Here is a 21,318-nt window from a genome sequence, read left to right as displayed (position 1 = left end):
TGAAATGAACTTGAAAGGAATTTCATAGAAACTTGGAAGGAATTTGAGAACACTTGGAATGAACTTGAGAATTTTACGGAACCTTGAGCTGGAAAAGAACCTGACATTTATACCTCTACGGCACTGGCAAAAAAATGTAATATGACAATTAATTTTATTTTACCCACGGCTAGCTCAGTAATGAAAATGTGTTCTAAACCCCTTGCCTTGCGGAAGTTTAACCCTTTATCTCCTCTTAAAACATGAAATTCAGAATCTCCAATCCGGTGGGGGGATTGATAAAACCAGAACTTTCAAGTAAAATGGGTCGGATTAGTGACTCTGGTGGGCTGGTTCTGGCCCCTGGGGCCGTAGTTTGGGTACCCCTGACTTAGTTGATTGGCTTTATTAATAAAAACAAAGGCTATCAGTTTTCATTTTTCTTTACACGTTCCTGGATGTAAAATACTGCTTTGATTCATAAAAAATACAAACAATGCAATGCCTATCTCTTGACCACGTGTCCATGTCCATGCTAAATTTGGTCCCTATCTAAAACTCATCTTTATCACGTAATATGGTACAAACTATACTCACACCTCTAAATGCCAAATTTTAATTCAACCAATAGAATGGTATCCCTGAAATTAAATGCACATTTTCCGAACAATGAAACAAAATATCCAAAACTCTTTTATTTGTTATTTGGATTCGATTCTTATTATAACAAAATCTGTTTTATGCAAATAATTTTTACGGGTCGATTCCTTTAGGAATCTCAAAATTATTTCAAACAAACTTAATATGCAAATGCACATCTTTAGTTTGCATACGCATGCACAATGTGTTACCCAATGACGTCACTTATCTTTAAGGAACTTGTTTTTAAGCAGCCGACACTGTCAGCGATTCGAAAAAAACTTCTTTGCCTATATCACCATGGGCGTGGCCAGGGGGTTATATTGGGGCTGTAACCCCCCTCCCCGAATAGATGCACGCGGAGAGCCGTTATCTTGAATATCTTTACCAATTCACATCTTTCGATAACCTACGCACATCGTCAGCTTCTCCAAGTATATCACAATGAGTTTAATGTCAGTTTGTTTAATTTCCTTTCTTATTTGAAAATCAATTCTACGACTCGAAAATGTTCCTTCACGTATATTATACCACTCGTAAATAAAAGTCCTTGCTACGAATTAGGCTGCTAAACAGTTTTTCTTCGTCTCGGAATTTACTATAGTTCGGTTATTCGCACGCATATAGAATTGATTATTTATTTATTACTATTCGGATAGATTTCACTCACTAATTTCCCGTTACGCTTCTCCAATTCCGCAATTTCTCGCAACGCGGCTAAACATTGTTTCACACACCGGTATATACGAGTATACGCGGCCCTTGAAGTTAAACGAAGACCTTCTTTTTTTTTTACTCGAAATAAACCAAGAATAATAGATAGCGTACCCAAATTGATAAGTGCTCTTTCGCGAAAAACAGCCTATAATCATCGCTCTCACATTTCTCTCGCTATTTAAATCTCGGCCTTTAGAAAATCCGAAACGGGCCCTTTTTTCTAAACGAAATGACCTCGCCGCCAGTCAATCCGCATTTTGGTTTTTTTACTCGGGTCAAATGGAATGAAACCAACGTTTAGGTCGTGGCAACAGCGCTCGCTTTCGCCAATACGTTTCTTGATATCGCTTGTCAACGCCAGACTTACTTTAGTTTAAGTTTACTATGAGGCGCGGTGCGCCTGTGGAAATTTCCCTATGTTTAACAAAATACAAATTCAAAACCAAATTTTTGAAACGGGTAAGTCGCCACCTGTTACAACATGTAAGGGAATTTAAGAACCTAAAGATAAACGTATAGAGATCTTCAGTGGAACTTAAAGACGCCTCGATAAAAATTAAGCGTAAAGAGAATTTGCGAACTTTAGATAACAAGACAATCTAAGAAGAATTTGTAGAAATGAGACTTTGACAGATAAGGAAATTAAGAGAAACTGGGAATATGGAGAGAGTTTAAGAATTTGATGGGTAGGTAATTAGGATAACAAAAAGGGAACTTCAAAAACATTTGAGAGAAACTTGAGAGGATCACTTGTAACAAGATTGGGAGACATTTAATTTAAGGAATTTATACCTCGAGATGTTTACGCATCCATAATTTTGTTTTTCGGCTGGTCCGATAGTCTACTTATCTGAAAAACAATTGCGACTTTTCTTACACGAATCCGTAAGGACGTGTAGGTATATTCCAAATTTCGAAGCGATCAGAGGATCAGACGTTTCTAAACAAGGCTATCGTGCACACGGACAAAACACACAGACGGACGGACAGACATATAGCAATACAGAATTATAAACAATTTCGAGGATCGTTAATAAGTGGACGACTATCTCATTCCGTGAAAATCTAACATGATGTCCATAAGAAATAATCAAGTGGTAGCCAGAAGCTTCTACATCTAGGTAAGTATATAGTGTGTTACGGAAATTCTGATAACAGATTTAGACTCTCCGAATACAGTGCCCATAGAAGGTGCTAACGGGAGTCATCCATTTCTTATAGTCACAAAAAGTGGCAATTTTGCCCCATTTAACCTATTCTGTTTCTCTCACCGTTGCGGAAATTTAAATGGCGAGCCACGAATTTGAGCCACTCTGTACATATCCAAAATCTGACGAGGCGTTATTTCGGAAAATTGCCAACGTACGTACCTACGATGCAGTGTAGGTTAAATTGGGGCAAAGTTACCCCTTTTTGCGACCAAAACAACATGTTTGAAATTTTTGAAAAATCTTTGAAAATGTCAAATTTCGGTTTTCTTCCCTAGCTTAAACGGTCGGAAATGAACTGTTCCCGTTAGCACGTTTTATGGTCACTTTTTGAATCTGAATCTGTTATCAGAATTTCCATAACCCGCAAGATGTACAGGCTACTACTTTCTTATTTGTTATAGACGCCGTATTGGATTTTTACAGAATGAGATAGAGGATAAAAAAAAGATATTGACGTGTCCTACTCTATACTTTTACATACATTTATATACAAGAAAAATTTAAAAACGAATGCTTTACACGGGTATAACTAGATTGGATTTTGAAATGTTTCTTGGTATAAATGTAGGTATGTAAAAGTTTAGAGTTATTCTTCTTTTTTTATCGTCTATCTTATTCCGTAAAAATACAATAATATGGCGCTCATAAGAAATAAGAAAGTTGTGGCCTGTAGCTTCAACATCTAGGGAGTTATGGAAATTCTGATAACAGATCCAGATTCTCCGAAAAAAAGTGCCATCACACACAAAAAACAAATCATTTCAATGAAGCAAATTTTGCGTTGACCGAAGCACATATATGTTTGGATAGGGCCAACTACATGTATATTTCAGTCTAAGTGACAATATATTTAGGCTATTACGCAAATTTTTATTAACCCAGACACAAATCAAATTGATTTAACAATTAATTTGATTTAAGTGAAAAACCTATTTTTTCTGCTAACCTTGCAATTTATTTGGTTTAAATACATTGCGCCTAAATTGAAAGTATCGACGTGTTTGAATTAAAAACCATATTCTAGATCAAAATTTAAAAATATTTAAGCCAAATATATCATGCCTGACTAAACTAAACTTAAACATTGTTCAAGCCATACTTTGAATTGAAGCAATTATTAAATATTTATCCCAAAAGCTACATATTTCTTATTCGAAATGCGTACAGTTGAGACTAAATAATATTTTGGTGACGCAAATATACTATTCTTTGATTTTAATATTGTGCTGTTAAGGGAAATTTCCGTAATATTATCCACAATATCAAAAATTAAATATACCTATAATAAAAATGCAATATGGATATAATTCATTTATTTAGAACTTTTTAGAAACAACTCAGAACACAGTCATAACGTACGGGGTTTTTGGTATCTAGAGGGCCAAAATCGTAATTTTTAAGATTTTTATTTACATACAACCTTTTATTTTGGTTCTCCATAGTTACCGGGCACCCTATGTAGGTACAAGAAATAGATATAAGTATAAAAGCTTAAAAATATAAAATTCCACATATGATGAAGGAATAAGAACTTACAAATAATTTTCTCTCAGAAGTACACCTACATAAAAACGGCAGGTAACTTAAAAATATAAAACCAAACTAAAACACTCAGGGTGAAACGCGCTATCTACGCACTTGCAAGAAATTTTTTCGGTGTCGCAACGCAAAACTTGGAACGTGTGAAGAGCAACCGAGTCGAATTTTACGACATGTTTTTATTGGAGGGGGAAATATTTATGCACCCATGCGATTGAAATGAATTCATTTCATTCGAGAGATTTATTTAGTGACTTAGCTCAAAACGTCAAGTTTTTATATTAAATACAGGAAAAGTTAAATTCATGCACTGGTTTATTATGTTACACAAATGAATTCTTTTCTAAACTACATGTTTAAGCGAATTGTATGGATATTTATGTGAAACTCCTCACAGCAAATTGCTTGAGTTGAGTCAAATATAATATTTTTGAATCAAAGTTAATCCAAGTCAAATATTTTGTGACGAAACATTAATTACATCGATTTATTTGAGTCAAAATAATTATTTTTGATTTAAATCTAATTTGATTATTTTAAAATAGTCTTTACTTCTTTTAAAGAAATACGGGTCAAATACATGATGAATTTGTCGTTAAAGTACGATTTTTTTCTGTGCAGGAGTGTTAGAAGATGATAACGGAAACCGTTCATTCCTGAGTCTTTGAGCTACAGAAAATGACAACGAAGTATGACATTTTCAGATTTTCGGTGATATTTCAGTTATATTTTCAGAGATTTGTCAAAAACTTTAAATGCGTTTTTTTAGACAACGTTGCCCCTACTTAACCTACAGCTAGTGTATCTCTCACCGTTACGAGGATCCCAGTGGTGAGCCACGAGTTTGAACATACCTACAGACTGAAAAAATTGTTATTCCTTAAAAGATGATGATCTAAAATGTCTACATTTGATGAAGTTCTGATATGTCAAAAAAACGGTGATCGCAATACCTACCTACCTACCTAGCTCAAGGTAGGAAGCTAAAAACAAAGAAAAACGAAACAATTTCTTATGCAAAATCAAATAACCTTGCAAATACCTACCTACGTAAATTCCACTTTGTGGTGCAAGGTCATGCCTTTTGATTTCCCCGGCATTTTCGAGTTTAATTTTATACAATTCATGTCATCTCAAAATAGGTACACAAACGAAGGAAAAAAAGATGATTGATAGTAACAGAAGAGTTTTAAAATTAATTTGAAATTGGATGATGATCACTGTACCTATACCATTTCTTCAGCACTTTTGAGACTTAAATTTGTCACACCTATTTTGCAGTTTTTTTGCCACCTAAACATACTGCACATTTGTTCATAGCAGCCTTGGCATTATATAGTGTGTTCTCATTTCTCTATCCTACTATATTAGTACCTATAACTCAATTATTACAAAACAGAGGAAAGTAGACTATTAGGTAGTTACCTATATAGGAAGGTGAGGGTAGGTATAGTCGCGAAACACCCGAGAGTTGTTTTTAATGGACCTCCTACATTTTAAGAAACGTTTTCTGTACCTACCTATATTTATACCTAGGTAAATAAAATATACTCGTATACTACACTTTGGTGCATTCCCTCAAGCTTTATTAATTTGAATATAGGTAGGTGTACCTACTCAGCAATTAAATTTTAGATTATGAACACCTATAGGTATAGGTAAGTCGGTATGGGTATATAAATAACTAATTACCAATTTAATTAATTAACAATTAATTGAGAAACGGAATAAGGGACCGAAATGGAATTTTCGGTTCATTAAGCAGTCGTTTCTGCTCGGGTTACGTCATTAGTTGCACCAAACAATTGTACGTCAGAACAAAACTTTTCCAGTTTCATAACCCTCTATTAGCACCAAGATAATTACTTCGTTAGTAAAATTCTTGCCAACTACGCTCCTCCAGACGAAGGAAGAGTCGGTCTATCCTTTAGACGACTTAAATTTAATTAAGACGCCGGGTAAATTGTTGACTGATGTTCTTTACTTTTTAATGATAGAAAATAGCTGAATTTATGCGTCTGTCTGTTAGGGAGAGAGAATACACGAGTGTCCTTAACTCTTTTTAAAAATTCACTTGTTTAATTCTGTTCGTGACCACCATTACGATTTCTTATTCAGTGCGATGATGCATCAAAGGAAAAATTTTTAATTAGATGTAATGAGTGGGCTGTTTTAATAAAGAAAGGAAACATGTTTACTTTAGATAGCTTTAAATTTTTAATTGGTAGTAAGGCCTTTTATGTCCCCAACACCAGCCATACAGTTTCATCGTGCACCTATTACTGAAAAGCTTCTTAATCATGGCGTATAACGTACACATCACACATCAACAAGTAAAGAAAGAAAATCAAAGTACCACACAGCGTGAATGCAAGTACAACCCACTAATTATTTGAAGAGTGCAGTTTCATGAAACGCAGAATGCATCCACAGTTGTTTGTAGTAGTTTTAAGCTTTGTCGATTGGGTTCGCTGGTGTTCCCTCGCTATTGGACGATACCGCAACGCCTACCCTTAATGGCTGACATTTATAGAGAATGTGTGAATGAAACCATTTTTTTCGAATATGGAATGCGTGTCATAATAACAGATTACCGTCAATCAAACCGTATACTATTGTGTTTAACGAGTTAAAAGTGATAAATGCCTTGTCATTAGATTTGACAGACGAATTAATAGCGCGCGTTCCCGATTAAATGATCAGTTAAAGAAAATATCCGTTTGAATTTGTGGCTGCATTGCGCTTGCGCTTGTCGCATTTTTGAAAACAATCTTCCTAATTTTTACATATTTGGTATTTATGTAGGTACAACTAAAGAACCATACTAAATTGTATAGATTTACAACCAAAGCGTAAAGGTAACAAGGAAAGATAGGTAGGTATAGCGTAGGTACCTATGTACCTAAGTACCTATATAGGTCTCCACCTATTATATACCTTGCATTATACCATGTACCTTGCTATATTTATTGAGGTTAATTAGTGTAGGTCCTTAATTTTATATGCGGACGAATCACATAAGTTTTAGGTATCAAAGCTATAATCGTACCTAAGTACCTATCTACCTACACTATTGGCACACTAAATTTTTAAGAAACAGTTTACAAGCAAAAGTTACCCAACGGTACCAAAGGTCGAACTGTTTATATTCATAGTTAAGTACTTACCTATAGGTACACTTTTTATATGCCTTGTACTATGCGATCAAAAGTGAGTTGCTGTCGAGTCACCTTTGGAATTTTTGTTTACATGGGAAATCGTACTTAACTTAAACTTCCAAAGGCGACTCGACAGCAACTCATTATTGATCGCCCGTTATCTATGTAGGTTTAGGTACCTACCTACTCATTGATGTGCCACAAGTAGGTATACCCTCTTGTGATGTTACCTGATTTACTATTCTAATTTTTCTCTTTCATGCTAATCTGTTTTGCGCTAATACTCCAACCTCCCTCCAACTTACCTATCCCTCTCCGTTCGACTGTCTGTTTCACTTGTTCTACCCAATTTGTTTATGGTCTTCGTCTTTCGTCCATACTTGATGGCTTCGGTATATTTTGATAAATTTGCATTTTGATCTTTTTAGTAATTTCATTTTTTCCAAAGAATGTAGTTTCAAGCATGGCATGTTGTACCTATACCTATACTCTTCTCACTTTTCCTATTCTCGCGTTTATTTCTTCGTTTAGTTTACCATTCCCAGATATTCGTATAACTTTTGAGCTGTTCGAGTATTTGTCCATTAATTCTTTTCATGCGCCTATTCCTTTCATTTGCCATTATCCTCTTACTTTTGCTTATGTTTATTTATATATTTATTACATTTTTTATTTTTTTTTAGCTTGAGAGATTCCACCCTCCATCTCTCTACAACTCATACGATGATGTACCTATTCTACACATTTTTGAGAGCTGCATGGCAACGACGCAATTTTTGGAGGGGAAAAGCTGTCTGCGTCATTTGGAGAGCACCAACGTTCGTTACGTTTGGCATTTTGTTTGTTGCTATTTAATACCTACAGTTAATCTTTGCATTTCTTTATAATTTGTTTGTGTTTTGTATATATGCAACATTTTATATTTTTTGTGAGTTGTAATCTTATGTGTACTTACCTATGTATGGGACATACCGTTAACAGTTATTTTTTTCAAATCTTTTTCATTTTTTATGTAAATGTTATACAATTTATGTTTATGTTTTGGTCTTTGATTACATGATCTTGACCACAAGCCAATGTTCATATAAGCATTGATAATTTTTTGAATTATGTAGAAGTTATCGAATTATTTGATGTGTGTACTGACTTGCTGTTTGTAAAATAGGTAACATTTTATTGGTAGCAAATAACTGTAACCACATTAGTTACGACACTTAATGCCGGAACTGACTAAGACTCTCAACTGTAGGCTTGATTTTCCGAGACGAATGGCAAGTTACCTATCTCGAGTGCGAGATCCTGCTAAGAAAAACTTTTTGGTCTAGAATCTACGTGCGATTCACAGATTTCCACATATTTGGTCATTAGTTTGATTTAACCAGCAAGGCTATGCCATGTAATGTTCCAGCTTGCTTTTAACAGAAGAGTTTTATTACACCAAAGATGAGTCACCTGTTGTACAGCTACTTTCTTTTGTTACCTGTTTGTAACCCAACCACTTCTTTGTTTTGCAACTTGTTTTTAAATTGTATATGCTATCATGTTCTGTATGTAGGTATGTAATTTATATTTAGCATATATTTAGCAACAGATTATTTTATACATTGACAACATTTTCATTATTGCTCATTCGAGATTGATCAAAATGCAATGACATTCAAAATACGAATTATATTATTACGCCATTATATTGTTTCATTTTGTGTTCCTTCCCTATGGCACCTTGGGTCATAGCGTTGGGTTGGTTACAGATAACGTAAGGGGTGCTGCCTTAGATATTTGATCACGTGCCACTTTTCGATTTCAAATTTAAGCGGAATCTGTTTAGCTTTTGGAGAGAATAACCATTCCGGTGGGTACATTTCGTGTTGATTTTATTTCCTTCTTCTTGTAGTGTGAAGTTAGCGTAGAGTCTGGGAGCTAGAATACCCCATTGTTTCAGACCCGCTTTGGACCCTCCTGACTCGTCATTGTGTGATCTTATTTTGTTTTTAATGTTTTTATACAAATATTGTACTAGTGTTATCATCTCTTTTTGTATTCTTCTTCCTCTTAGGCTTTCCCACACGTTTCTTCTTCTCACTTGATCAAAGGATTTTTGCAAACCAACGAAGCATATTTTTTTGTTTTCACTCAGTATAGTTGGTGACTTATTTATCTCATAGTAAATATTAGTTCTTGTGCCTCTACTTTTTCGAAAGCTTTGAGCTCGGTTTTGAGGTTGTTAAGGTTTGATACGCCATAGCATTCTTTGGTTGTTTTTATGATATTAACTTAAATATCCCTTTTTTTTAGTTCTTCTTACTGTTAAGGTTTTTTTTTTAATTTCTGTAGAAGTGATGGTTTCCAGGAAACCTTTAAAATCGTTACTTTTCGTCGGAGCCGGAGATGGAAATTTGAAAATGTTTAGTGGAGGTAAAGCACATTTTCTAAATTCATTTTTGGACCTAGTCAACGAGTGATATGGGTCTCGGTGATATGGAAAAACCGTTTTGACTATACAAATCTGTACTAATTTCTGCTAAATTGACCTTTTTTGTCATTTGACAGATCTTTTTTTCCTTAAGCGTTATTTCCAAAAGATTAAATTAAAGATGTCAAGATGAGGAGACATGCTGAAATAGGTAGTGATCACTATTTGGCACAGATGCTAGCTAGGTAGGTATAACTCAAACAGCGAAAGTTGATTCAATCAAGAGAAAAAACATAAAAAGAAAAAATCAAATGTCACAAGCTAAAAATAAGAAGAAATAAGAGAAACATTTCCGGAGAAATTAAGAGCTATATACCTTTTTTTACAACTATCAAAAAACCTGTCATTTTTTGACGAATTTCGAAGCTCGAAGTACTAGATGTCATCAATAGTGAAAAAATAACTATTTTGAAAATATCCCATTAAATATGAGAGCTTTTAAAAAACGTGCCTTTCGCCCATAAAAATTGTTAAATTCAAAGAGCGTTGTCAGATGTATATGTATCTAATAGCAAAATTGAAGCTGTTTCTAAAAGGCCTTCTTCCATATTATCTATGTATAATATTTACCTCTTACAATGAAGCGTTCAAATTTTGTGTCTTGTTCATACACACATGATCTGCTCTGAGAATATACACTGTGTCCAAGATAAGGATGTGTCCATCATGGGGATTTCGGAAACCATAGAAGATACAAACATACATGGTCAAATTAAGGAAGTTAAAGAACTATGAACTATGATAAAAGAAAAACATAGTCCATGGCTACTTAGACTAAAAACTCGTCAAAACAGAATCTTTATAATTAATTTTTTCGCGTACAAAAGAAGGGTAGAATAATCGTTTCACATGATTTAGATGCAGAATTTATATCTCTATAACTTTTATTTGAAGTATTTTTGCATAAAATAATTAGGAAACGTTTGCGCAAAGAAAAAGTAATTTCCCATGTTAAACGCCTATGTTCCACTTTTCGATTTACACCCTGTACAAACCACCAATAAAAGCAAAAATACGAACCAATGACAGAAATAGCATTTTTCTATCGTTATTTAATTATTCTCCAGTTTAGAATGAGGTTTATTAATTTTTCGTGTCATGACATTCCTTTACTCTCTTAAGTAAGTACGTAATAACTTAGGCGAAAGTACCAGTGGCATATTTCCGTTAATGTACAAAACCGATCTGGAATGTAAGGCCGTTGTACGTTTTACAATTCAATTTTTATTTTGTAATTTGAAAATAACTGTATATAGATGATGCATCTGTATATTAAGAACCGGAAAAACGCAATTTGGCTTCTGTATCTATACCTAATTATAAATTCAAATCTACAGTGAAATTCATTAAGAAGTAGACATAGGGATATGCGTGTATTGTTTTCCCTATGTCTACTTTTAAATGACAAAATCTCTTCCAACCTACCAACTAACCTATCCAAAAGGCAAGGCTATTGACAGAAAGATATGGATTCTGTTAGCAAGGTACGTTATCCTTTTCCTGAAACAGTGAAAAGGAGCATAACATTTAGTACATCATTTGCATTAGGCGTTTGGAATGCACTAAGCATTGCAAAATCCAGAATGGCAGAGCAGAATGCGTGTGCATGAATTATTTTGCTTGCATAAAATTTGACGGAAGAGATTTTGTTATTTAACAGTAGATATAGGGCAAAGCAATATACGCAAATATCTATGTCTACTGCTTAATGATTAGTGTATAAATAGTGGTTATTCAAAATTACTTGAATTTAATTCTTTTATAAGAACTTAACCGAATTCGGTGTGGTTGGAATCAGTGGCGGCGCGTAGTGGTGTGTCTTGGGGGTGCACAATTTAAAAATGGGGCCACGGGCAATAAGTCGGAGGCGAAAATTTTTTGTGTCACCGCAACACGAAGTTTTTTGGTCCTATTAAATGGCATAAAAAATCTTATTGATGAGACCTCTAAATACTCCAGGGTTTATTGAATTTTCTCGTTTTGTCAATGGCTGCGGAGAGCAAGTTCCAAAGCACCACAAAATTTTATACGGTCTATAATTTTGGATAAAACATACCTGTTCTTTTTTACTTCCTCATTACGTTTTTCGATACTCAAACGGTATGCACTATTTAACTGTTGCCGTCTTGCTTACCTAATAAATTAAATCTCAATTTAGCAGATATATGATGTGCCTTTGAAGATTGGTATTTTTAAATTTTTTCGGATAAATGCCTAAGTCTGTAACGCCTTTATTTGTCCGTTCTGATGCCTCATCACCGAGCTCATCACCAAACAACAAATACGGAAAACAATAGACTATTGTTAAAGGTACAACCGCATAACCAGTCAGTTTTTTCATACATGTCTATTTTAAACGATCGTTTATAATCCCGACTTCCTTTATTGATTTTCGATATTTCCAAACTCGGTTATGGGCGACCCGCATTTTTTATTTTAATTTGATCTTCTAATTTTAGTAAATTAAATTTAATAATTGTCTTTAAATAATGAACGGTAACGTCGCAACGTTACTTGTTAAAACCGAAACGATCAACAAGCCCTACTTCGTAGTCCGGCGAATACTGGTTCACAATGAGAGTGTGCTCTTGCTATACTTTACAACTTGGACCATCGCGGGGCGCACGGGGAAAGGGACGTAGCGTTTGGACGACTCAAGAGATCGTAGCTAATCGTGCACTGCACGGGAAGGCGGAATGGGAATACCTAATTCTTAATACAAGTTCAGCGGTGTGTCAGCGTACCCGTTAAGGTTTTGCATTTCAGATAAGATAAGTGAACTATTTTTATTGCGAGATACGAACGTGCAAGAATGTTAAATACATAAATAGAATTGTTATTGTTTTCGTTTTTTTAAAATGATTTTTGGGAGTGCACGTCCTCATGTGCACTTACTGAGAAACCGCCACTGGTTGGAATTTGTCTCAGGTTTTTACTTGTTTGCGCAACGTTTCAAATTTAAAAGTAAACATTTTATAATTAAATTTTTAAAAATAAAAGAGGGGGGATTAACTAAATTGGTAGATGCCTAAAGAATATTCGTCCTGGAAACGTTGTACAGGGTGTTTAAAATTCGTGACTCCCCATTGGGATTATTATTATTATTATTATTATTATTATCCCTCTCTTGTTTTGGGCCCTCAACAGGCATGCGCCCAATTACAGAGTGACCCGCATAATGCTATTTAGAGGTGCCTCTGCAGAAGTTGGTCTATACTACTCCGGTATTTACCTTACGAATTAGGAAAACTGCAGGAAAACCTAATTCGGAGTAGCCGGTAGAATACTCGGAACTGGTCTAAGGTAATTTCCATCTCCGCCACAGATGAAAAATTCACCTCAACCCAGGTTCGAACACCCGACCTCCGGATTTATAACCCAATGCTCGTAACGATGAGAGATAGGTACAGGTGTAGGGTAAATGGTCCCTTTTTGTGACTAAAAAACCGCATTTGAAATTTTGGAAAAATCTTTTAAAAAAATAACTGAGATACTTACCGTTTTCAAATGGACGGTTCCCGTTAACATATTCTATGGGCACTTTTTTTCGAAGAATCTGACATACCGGAATTTCCATAACACGCTAGATGCAGAAGCTGCAGCTTACTACTTTCTTATTTCTTATAAACCCCATATTGGATTTTTTACGGAATATGAGATAGAGGATAAGAAAAGGAATTCATTTGAATGCATTACCACGATAACCATGTTGATTCAGCAAGATCTAGTTACCCGTGGATGTTTTGTTGATAAATGAATGGAAAACATTTGAATTTGAAATTTATGTGTAGAGTGTGACACGTCATCACTTTTTCTATTCTTGTCCTCTGTCCCAAAAATCCCATATGACGCCCATAAGAAATAAAAAGTAGTAGCCTGTAACTTTTACATCTAGAGTGTTATGGAAATGTTGATAACAGATTCTCCGAAAAAAAAGGGCGCATAGAAGATAATATCACAGTTATTTTCAAAGATTTTTCAAAACTTTCCAATGCGTTTTTTTAGTCATCAAAGCTGGCAACTTTGCCCCCATTTAACCTACCTACACTGTATATCTCACCGTTATTGAGATCCCAATGGTGAGCTACGTACTTGAACTACCCTGGAGCTGTGGATAGGTACGAAACTCAATCTATTTCTGTTCGGCAGTGCAATAGATAAGAGGTGGTACCTACCAAAAGGAGCGGATGATAAGATATAAAAATCTACAACATTGTAAAATACGGGAACATTTTGTCTAGGGCCGTCCCGCCGCATTTGCGAATATATATCAGAGAACTATATTATACAACTATTCTTTCTCTTTTCACACGACAATGGAGGATATATGTATGAGTTAGTAAGCAAATATACTTATTAAAGATCGAGAACCTTCAGCAAAACGGATATCACTCATGAACTTTTTCAAGAAAAAGACGATGGTGAAAATATCAAAGAGTGTCAACTTGTCAACGGGCTACAGCAGAAAAATGCATTCCATGTCTAAGTTTTTGTCGCACTGTCTATAACCTGTATACCACCTATAACATCAAAATGTACTTTACCATGTTTTCCTGACCATCTGATGCCTTACAGTTGTGAAAGGAAATTTTCGAGTGTAAAGAACTACTGCAATCCAAGATCCTCAGAACAGATTCTTTAAAAGCCATCGGCATCCACCTTTTAAAAAAATTATTGATCGGTTAACTAGGAAATGTATCCTTAATACATTTTAATTCATTAATTTTTTATATCTATATACCTCTTACGCGTATTATGAAATGTTATTCCACATTAACATCTGTCACTACTATTTTTATTTATAAAATTTTAGAATTCAAGTCCAATTACAATTAAAAAGAAAGTCTCTTTAGTTATATATTATATATTACTTTATTTTATATTATTTATATATTGTTATGTAAAGTATTTTGGTGTCAGTACCATAAGTAATGTTGGGTCACCCTGTATGTAGTAGTATATTTATATAAATCTGGTGAGTTAGTTAGGAATAAGAACGGGGTTGGTTTATTTTACTTGGCTTTGTATCTCATTGTTTGTTTTTCCTTTTAGAAATTTGTGTAGATGTGTAACTTTTCATTTTAATTTTATCGTTCTTGTAAATGGTTCAACTTAGATAAGATACGCCTGCTCAAATTTGTGTGTTTAAAAATGGTTTTATTTGGTCGTTGCGATAAGAATTGAAATACCTATATCATAGACCTGGTGTGAATCAAGAAAAGAAGGGTTTTAGAAAAATCAGTGATGCTTTGGAATAAAAAAGAACGGACATTTGTCGTTGGTAGTGACACGGGGATGCGTATAATAAATATACATATACATATTTTTGTTCATTTTTTTGTTGGATCGTGTTTTCTGCATTAAAAACGCAAATACCACCGCACACATAGATTGGAGGATGCCTTGAATCGCTTCCGTCCTAATGTCTCCACGTGAGCACCTCCAAATATCATTTCTAGGGTGCTGCAGGATATACGTCAATCCAACCGTTCTAAATTGAAACAAGTTGTAAATCGGCATATGCATGATGAAAGCGCATTTTTGGTAATGCAGATCAGTATTTCATTAGCAAAGTTTAAAATTATCGATCTCACGAGTAATCTAACTCAAAATAGACTAAAGCCTGCACATAACAGAAACGTTATAGTGAAAATTTAAAGTCTCTATCAATTGTGATTGCTGCGATCTCAGGCGGACAGCTAGCCAGCCAGCCATAACGAATATAATAGCATTTTTTTTCAAAAATGCGCTAATAATTAAGTTGTTATACTAGTAGCGCTATCTAACGGTAAAATTATAGTACCTCTGAAAGCGATATCGAAATTATTTTCTTCAATTATTATCGATCTCACAAGTAATCTAACTCAAAATAGACTAGAGCCTACACATAACAGAAACGTTTTAGTGAAAATTTAAAGTCTCTATCAATTGTGATTGCTGAGATCTCAGGCGAACAGCTAGCCAGCCAGCCATTACGAATATAATAGCGTATTTTTTTCCAAAAATGTGCTAAAAAATGACATAGATCCTGAGCACCCAGTATTAATTTATTATACAGTTTGTACAGTTTGTGTTGGAAGTTATTTTGCAAAGAGGGGCAGATAATTAAAAAAAACCGTTCGGTCTATGGCGATTTTTACCAACCTCCTCCCAATTTAGCAAAGATTTGAAAAAATGAATTTAAGACAAATAATTATCCTACGCGTTCTCAATACGAGTGGAAGACAAGCAAGGTCGTGTACATGGTAAGTAAATTATATACGTAAAGTAATAAATTAATGGAATAAAAAACCAAAAACTTTCCATTTTTCATAGTGGTCAAAGAAAAGCAGCGCCTCGTTTATTAATTGCAGGGCCTTGTTTAGTGTCTTTGCTTGCGATTTGTTTATTTGGAAAATTATCGTCTTATCTGCGATTGAAGCATTGGATAATCGGTACGAGAATCCAAGCGTTTGGGTGGGTTTTTATGAATACCATATTCGAAAACCACGACGGGAGTGAAATCTATTTAGAAAAAATGAACAGTACGAAACACTTTGAACCCAACCTGCAGACGTGAGTTGCTACACAGTTATCCGATTCAGCGAGGTTACCAGTAGTGACGACCTCAGCTGTGAAAAGGTCTATTTTATTAGTTATGCGTTTTTTATGCGAATTAGAGGTGAACTAGAACCGCGTGCGTATTTAAAGAACGGTATCAAATCAACAAATTTGTTCGTGTAAAACCTACAATAAACGTTGTAAAACCATGGACATATTTAATTCAACACTAACTTGTATATTCACTGAGATTAATCTTTAATTACTATTTTTACTATAGTTGTTTGGTTTGGTTTTTATTTTTTTTAAATTATTTTAGTTCTTTAATTTTTTTATACCAATTGTTCTACTGTTTGTAATATTTACTTGTATCGCCTCTATATTATCTTTGTTAAATGTCCTGGAATTGGAATTTGTCTTCTGTTGGGCATTAAACTATTATTATTATGTACGACTGCTTGTTAATGCGGTGATTACAGTCACAATTAGTGGCCATAATTTGCAATATTATGGCCTAGTCCATAGTGATAAAGTAAAACGGCCGCCTGTCAATGTGGCAGTCGTACTTAGGTGTCAATCCAAGTTCAATGCTTGACATCTGTTGTCAATGATATATAGATTTTATCGTTTATTGAATTCCATGAAATTTTCATTTTTAAGGGTTGTTGCAGTCGTACATAAAGCTTTGTATATATCGCGTCCATAAATAGGCTTTATGGGGACTCGCCTTGTTTATCTGTGCCTCGCTCGCAAGCTCGCTCGGCTAAACAAACGGCTCGTCCATAAAGACCCAGTTTATGTACTTTATATAAATAGCTATTATTTAGAATTAATCGTTACATTGTTTAAACCTAGGATAGGCCAAATTAACTGGTCAGCAGAAATAGTTTTAGTTAAGTTAAAGCATTATGTTTGTGCATTTTTTGAGTGCTTGTAGGAATTTCTTTGAATTTTGTGTTTACTCATAATAAATGTATTCTATGTGAGATACTTTTTGTAATTTTAAGAGCAGTACAAAAGGAGCAACCCTGTGAGTAACAAGATTTTTTCAAAGATACGGAAGTTGCATAATCTCCCCAAATATGCTGTGGTACTCAAATGTCTACATATTCTTAATCCATTTTTACCTGCGCTAGCCTGGAAAGTAAAAGTAAAGAAAGTAAAGAAAACGAAGAAAAGTGTGAGCAGAATTTTATAGATCGAACCACCTTACGAACCTGAGATAATTGAACTTTTGCAAAAGTGCAAATTGGCACCCAACCGCAGGGCCGGACTAAAGAAATGTAACCCCTCATTACAATGGTAATTTAAAAACGAAAAATTTTTTTTACGAAATGATTTCGGCACAGTCCGGAACAAGACAGTGCAAAGAATCTCGGGACATTTGAAAAATGAGGTAACTTGAGAACACATGTTGGCACAAATCTGGTAAAAAAAGTTAGTAATATGTACTACTAAAGAATTCGATAATTGGAGAACCTCAAATTTTACTAACAACCAGATTACTGTTGGGCACGTCGGCACAAATCCGACACAAAACTATGCGCATAGCCCCGTGTTTATAGTGTCGCGCATATACTGCTAATTTCACGAATCCTTATAACGTATGAAATTGAAGCCCCAATCTAAAAATTTGAATAAATCGAAAATGATAGGAGCACAAAATATGCATACACATTAAAAATCGAATGAAATGAGCCTCTTAACAATCCTCAATTTCCGTTTTGCAAGGCCCTCATTCCAGGTTAGCATTGGGAATGAGTAAATGTATATTGAAATTTTCTCTGTTTTGTATGTTTCTAGTCAGATTTTATATTACACATAACACGCTAGTGAAAACCGTTTTCTGGAATAAACAATCGTAAGATACGAGCATAAAATGGTAACGGAAAGTTTCTTTTTTATATTCATTACGTATCAACTATGTATATCTATCATAATCAAAATAATGAAATAAATACCTGTATTCTATCTTCGGGAAGGTCCGTCTTGAGACTAAGCATTTCTCTGGCATACACGTCCGGATAGTGTGCGTCCTTGAAGGCCTTTTCCAGTTCCTCCAGTTGATAGCTCGTGAAAATCGTCCTGCCACACACCCACCAAGGGTAGATTTATTTGGAACAAAACTAACACTTCTTTACAAATTTCAATCACAAAACACTAACAACCGTGAGATTAATTTGATTCGTAGCATCAGAGTGATTTTAATATGACTGGAATAAGTACTCACCTATGGCGTCGTTTTTTCTTTTTCTTTTTACTAAAATTACCCAATCCGTCTACCGTAAAGTCTTTACTTCCGTCAATTTGACCTGAAACAAAATAAGAATTCTGTTTAGTAAGAGTCGTCGTTGTGACGCATGGTAGATTGTAATATACACATTTCCTAAATAAATTTTTGATCATGGCGTGAGGTGTTTATAGGGGGGTTTGAGGGCCCCCCAGAGAGTAGGGCGGGAGCCCTTCTAAAACCGACTGCACTTCACTTGGGCATAATTGAATTTTCAAACCGGTAGCTTATTGGGCAGGAGATTGCTCGAGGATCTCTCTGCTGATTAGGTATTTTATTTCATTTGCAGGATTACAACATATGGGCAATTTTAAAGTTCGATGAGCTTTCAATTTATTTTCTTCGAATTTCTAAAGTCACATAACACGATTATCTCATTGTGCGATCGAAATTACGAAACAAATTGCTTATTTGTTTAAAAATGGATGTAAGTAATCGAAGTTGCTCTATAAAATTCTTAATGGAAGCGTGCAGTAATATACAGCAAATTACGTTCTGTGGAATCTGCTTAAGTTGTTTAAGCAGGTCGTAAGTGTTTATTCCGAGTAAACTTATTAACTACTTTAGTCCACTATGGGATGAAAGGGTAAGTACCGAATAAAACTGGGCAGGGGCAATCAACGGTACTGTCGTCCATAAATCCTGCTAATGGCCCTCTGGTATTTCATAAGTCAGCTACTCTGTCCCGGCCACGAACCTAACCCTTATCTTGTAGTTGCGGTGAAATTAAAGTAAAAAAGTCATTTGCTGTAACGCGTTAGCGTTTGAATACGTTTCTCAGTCGCACCTACGAGTGACGATTTTTCCATTCGTACGAGCAACGCGAAAATTCATTAAAAACACGCGCGTCGATATTGACAATAAAAGGTGGGTGTCCGCCGCTTTAAATGAAAATGAATTGAACTAAAACAGAGCCGGTATTGCGTGCCAACCAGTATGTTAAATGAATTAAGATGGCGCGCTAAAGCTATTTAGGGCATTTAGGGCGAGGGATTTTATATACTCACTCTGACTTCGAAATTAACTGACTAGCTCTGGAATTTCCAATAAAGAATACCGCAAACACCAGCCAGATATTGAAAATTGGAAACTTTATTGTGCATGTGACGTTCATTTATAAGAGCTTTTCGCCTTTTTTTCGCCAATAGCTCTTGCCAACAGTTGGATTTACAAAAAAATAATTCACTGCCTTATAATTCAGCAACGCAATTTTCGGGAGGTGATTATATTGCGAGGATAGGACCGCATTCCTCGCTGGCCTTACCTAAGACGTCCTGTACGTCTTCAATAAGTGTACCGTGTGTATCAATTCCAATAAATCCTTTGTACATCTATTGCAGTTCAATAAGGAAGACTTGATGTACATTTTTCGGTTTTATTTTTCTTAAATTCTTCGTTAAATGGGAAAATAAACATCATTTTTATAGATGTACATTCATAACCCACTGCTCATGTGTATTTTATTTACTCATGCGATAGTTAATTCTGTATATGTTTTTTTTTTCAAGCCGCACTAACCTTAGACAGTTGAACATAACACAACGTTTTAAGTTCAAATTAATAACCCGTTACAACTCAAATGAGATTACATTACTTACGTAAGAGGTTTTATCGGAATCTCAAGTTTTTACTGTCTATACAGGGTGGTGACTTGACGAACGCACCATAGGAATTTTAATAGTAATTTTTTAATTTCGGATTATTGGTTCCCTAATTATTTTGCTACATGCATATTTTGCAGCAGAGAAAAAATTTTAGAACTACTGCTTTACAAGTTCAGCGATTTAAAATAAAAACTGTTGCCTTTATAGTTGTTATGCATTGATTCCATGCCATAAAGTACCCTTCATAACAAAAAGCAGTTTGCTGACCACCTAATACCACTGTATTTGTGACAACATACTAAATTCCTTAACTTGAAGGACTACTGCAATCATGCAATTCCCAAGTAGTTGACAGGATGTGCTTATCTCACCTTGCCTTGCATGTCCAGAGTGCCAGCCGACATCATTACAACCCTGTCCAGTGTCATAATTACTAGTCATTTTTTCACGGTAAGTCGCCAATCTTGTACCTACTAATTTCGGTTATTTACATTCTTTTAGTATTTTAATGTTTTTTCAATGGCTGAACTCAATGGGGATTTACACTTTAATCCTTAGCATTTTCATTTTTAGATTTTTAACTCGAAAAATCAGAAACTGGTCGAGGTATTCAGTTTTCTTTGATCCCATAGAATTTCGAAACACGCTAAATATGTAAAAACATGTAGTGTAGGTAAGTTTTAATCTCGTTTTATATTTTGTCTTTGGAGATGTTAATGATAAAAAAGTTTTTCTTTTGTAGTTAGGTAAACAGTAAGTGATTTAATAAATGTGTATTTAAAAAAAAAGTGATTTGTTTTAATTGACATCACCAAAACGCGTGGACGATGCAGACAGAGCGGAAAATTTATTGTTCCAACCAGGATTCATAGTTAATCCAACTAATCATTTGAGACAATTTATGAGTTTCCAGCATAAATGGTATGTTACTACAACAAAGATAAAAAAGGACAAATTAGGAGGTCCAGCAAATACTCGTTAGTTTATATAACAATACCGCTCTGCTGCTGCGACTAAGCATTACTTGTTACAGGGACAAATTTTTTTGCAAGCTTATTTAGTTCCTCAAACAAAAATGGTATGCTTTCTTAACTAACTTGTATAATTTGTCACAAGTAATTGTTTTAGCTACTGGAACAAATTTACTTCCAACATTAATTTTGTTGAG

At 34.7% G+C, this 21,318-nt stretch overlaps 1 protein-coding gene across 1 annotated transcript in view; it reads right to left on the bottom strand.

The window, feature by feature from the left end:
• The window catches only part of LOC116168101 (visual system homeobox 2-like), an 82,652-nt gene extending 62,098 nt beyond the window's left edge, over positions 1-20,554 (bottom strand). The window contains exons 1-3 of the mRNA XM_031483766.1: positions 20,522-20,554; positions 18,487-18,587; positions 18,218-18,341 (exon numbers count right to left, since the gene is read on the bottom strand). Of these exons, the coding sequence (XP_031339626.1) occupies positions 18,218-18,341; positions 18,487-18,587; positions 20,522-20,554 (258 nt within the window). The remainder of the gene's footprint in view (positions 1-18,217; positions 18,342-18,486; positions 18,588-20,521) is intronic.
• Between the last annotated feature and the right edge of the window lie 764 nt (positions 20,555-21,318).

This window comes from Photinus pyralis, unplaced genomic scaffold (genome assembly GCF_008802855.1).
Source record: "Photinus pyralis isolate 1611_PpyrPB1 unplaced genomic scaffold, Ppyr1.3 Ppyr1.4_LG4, whole genome shotgun sequence".
NCBI lineage: Eukaryota > Metazoa > Arthropoda > Insecta > Coleoptera > Lampyridae > Photinus > Photinus pyralis.
The sequence above is the reverse complement of the archived record's forward strand: the minus strand, read 5'-3'. Positions and strand labels throughout refer to the sequence as shown.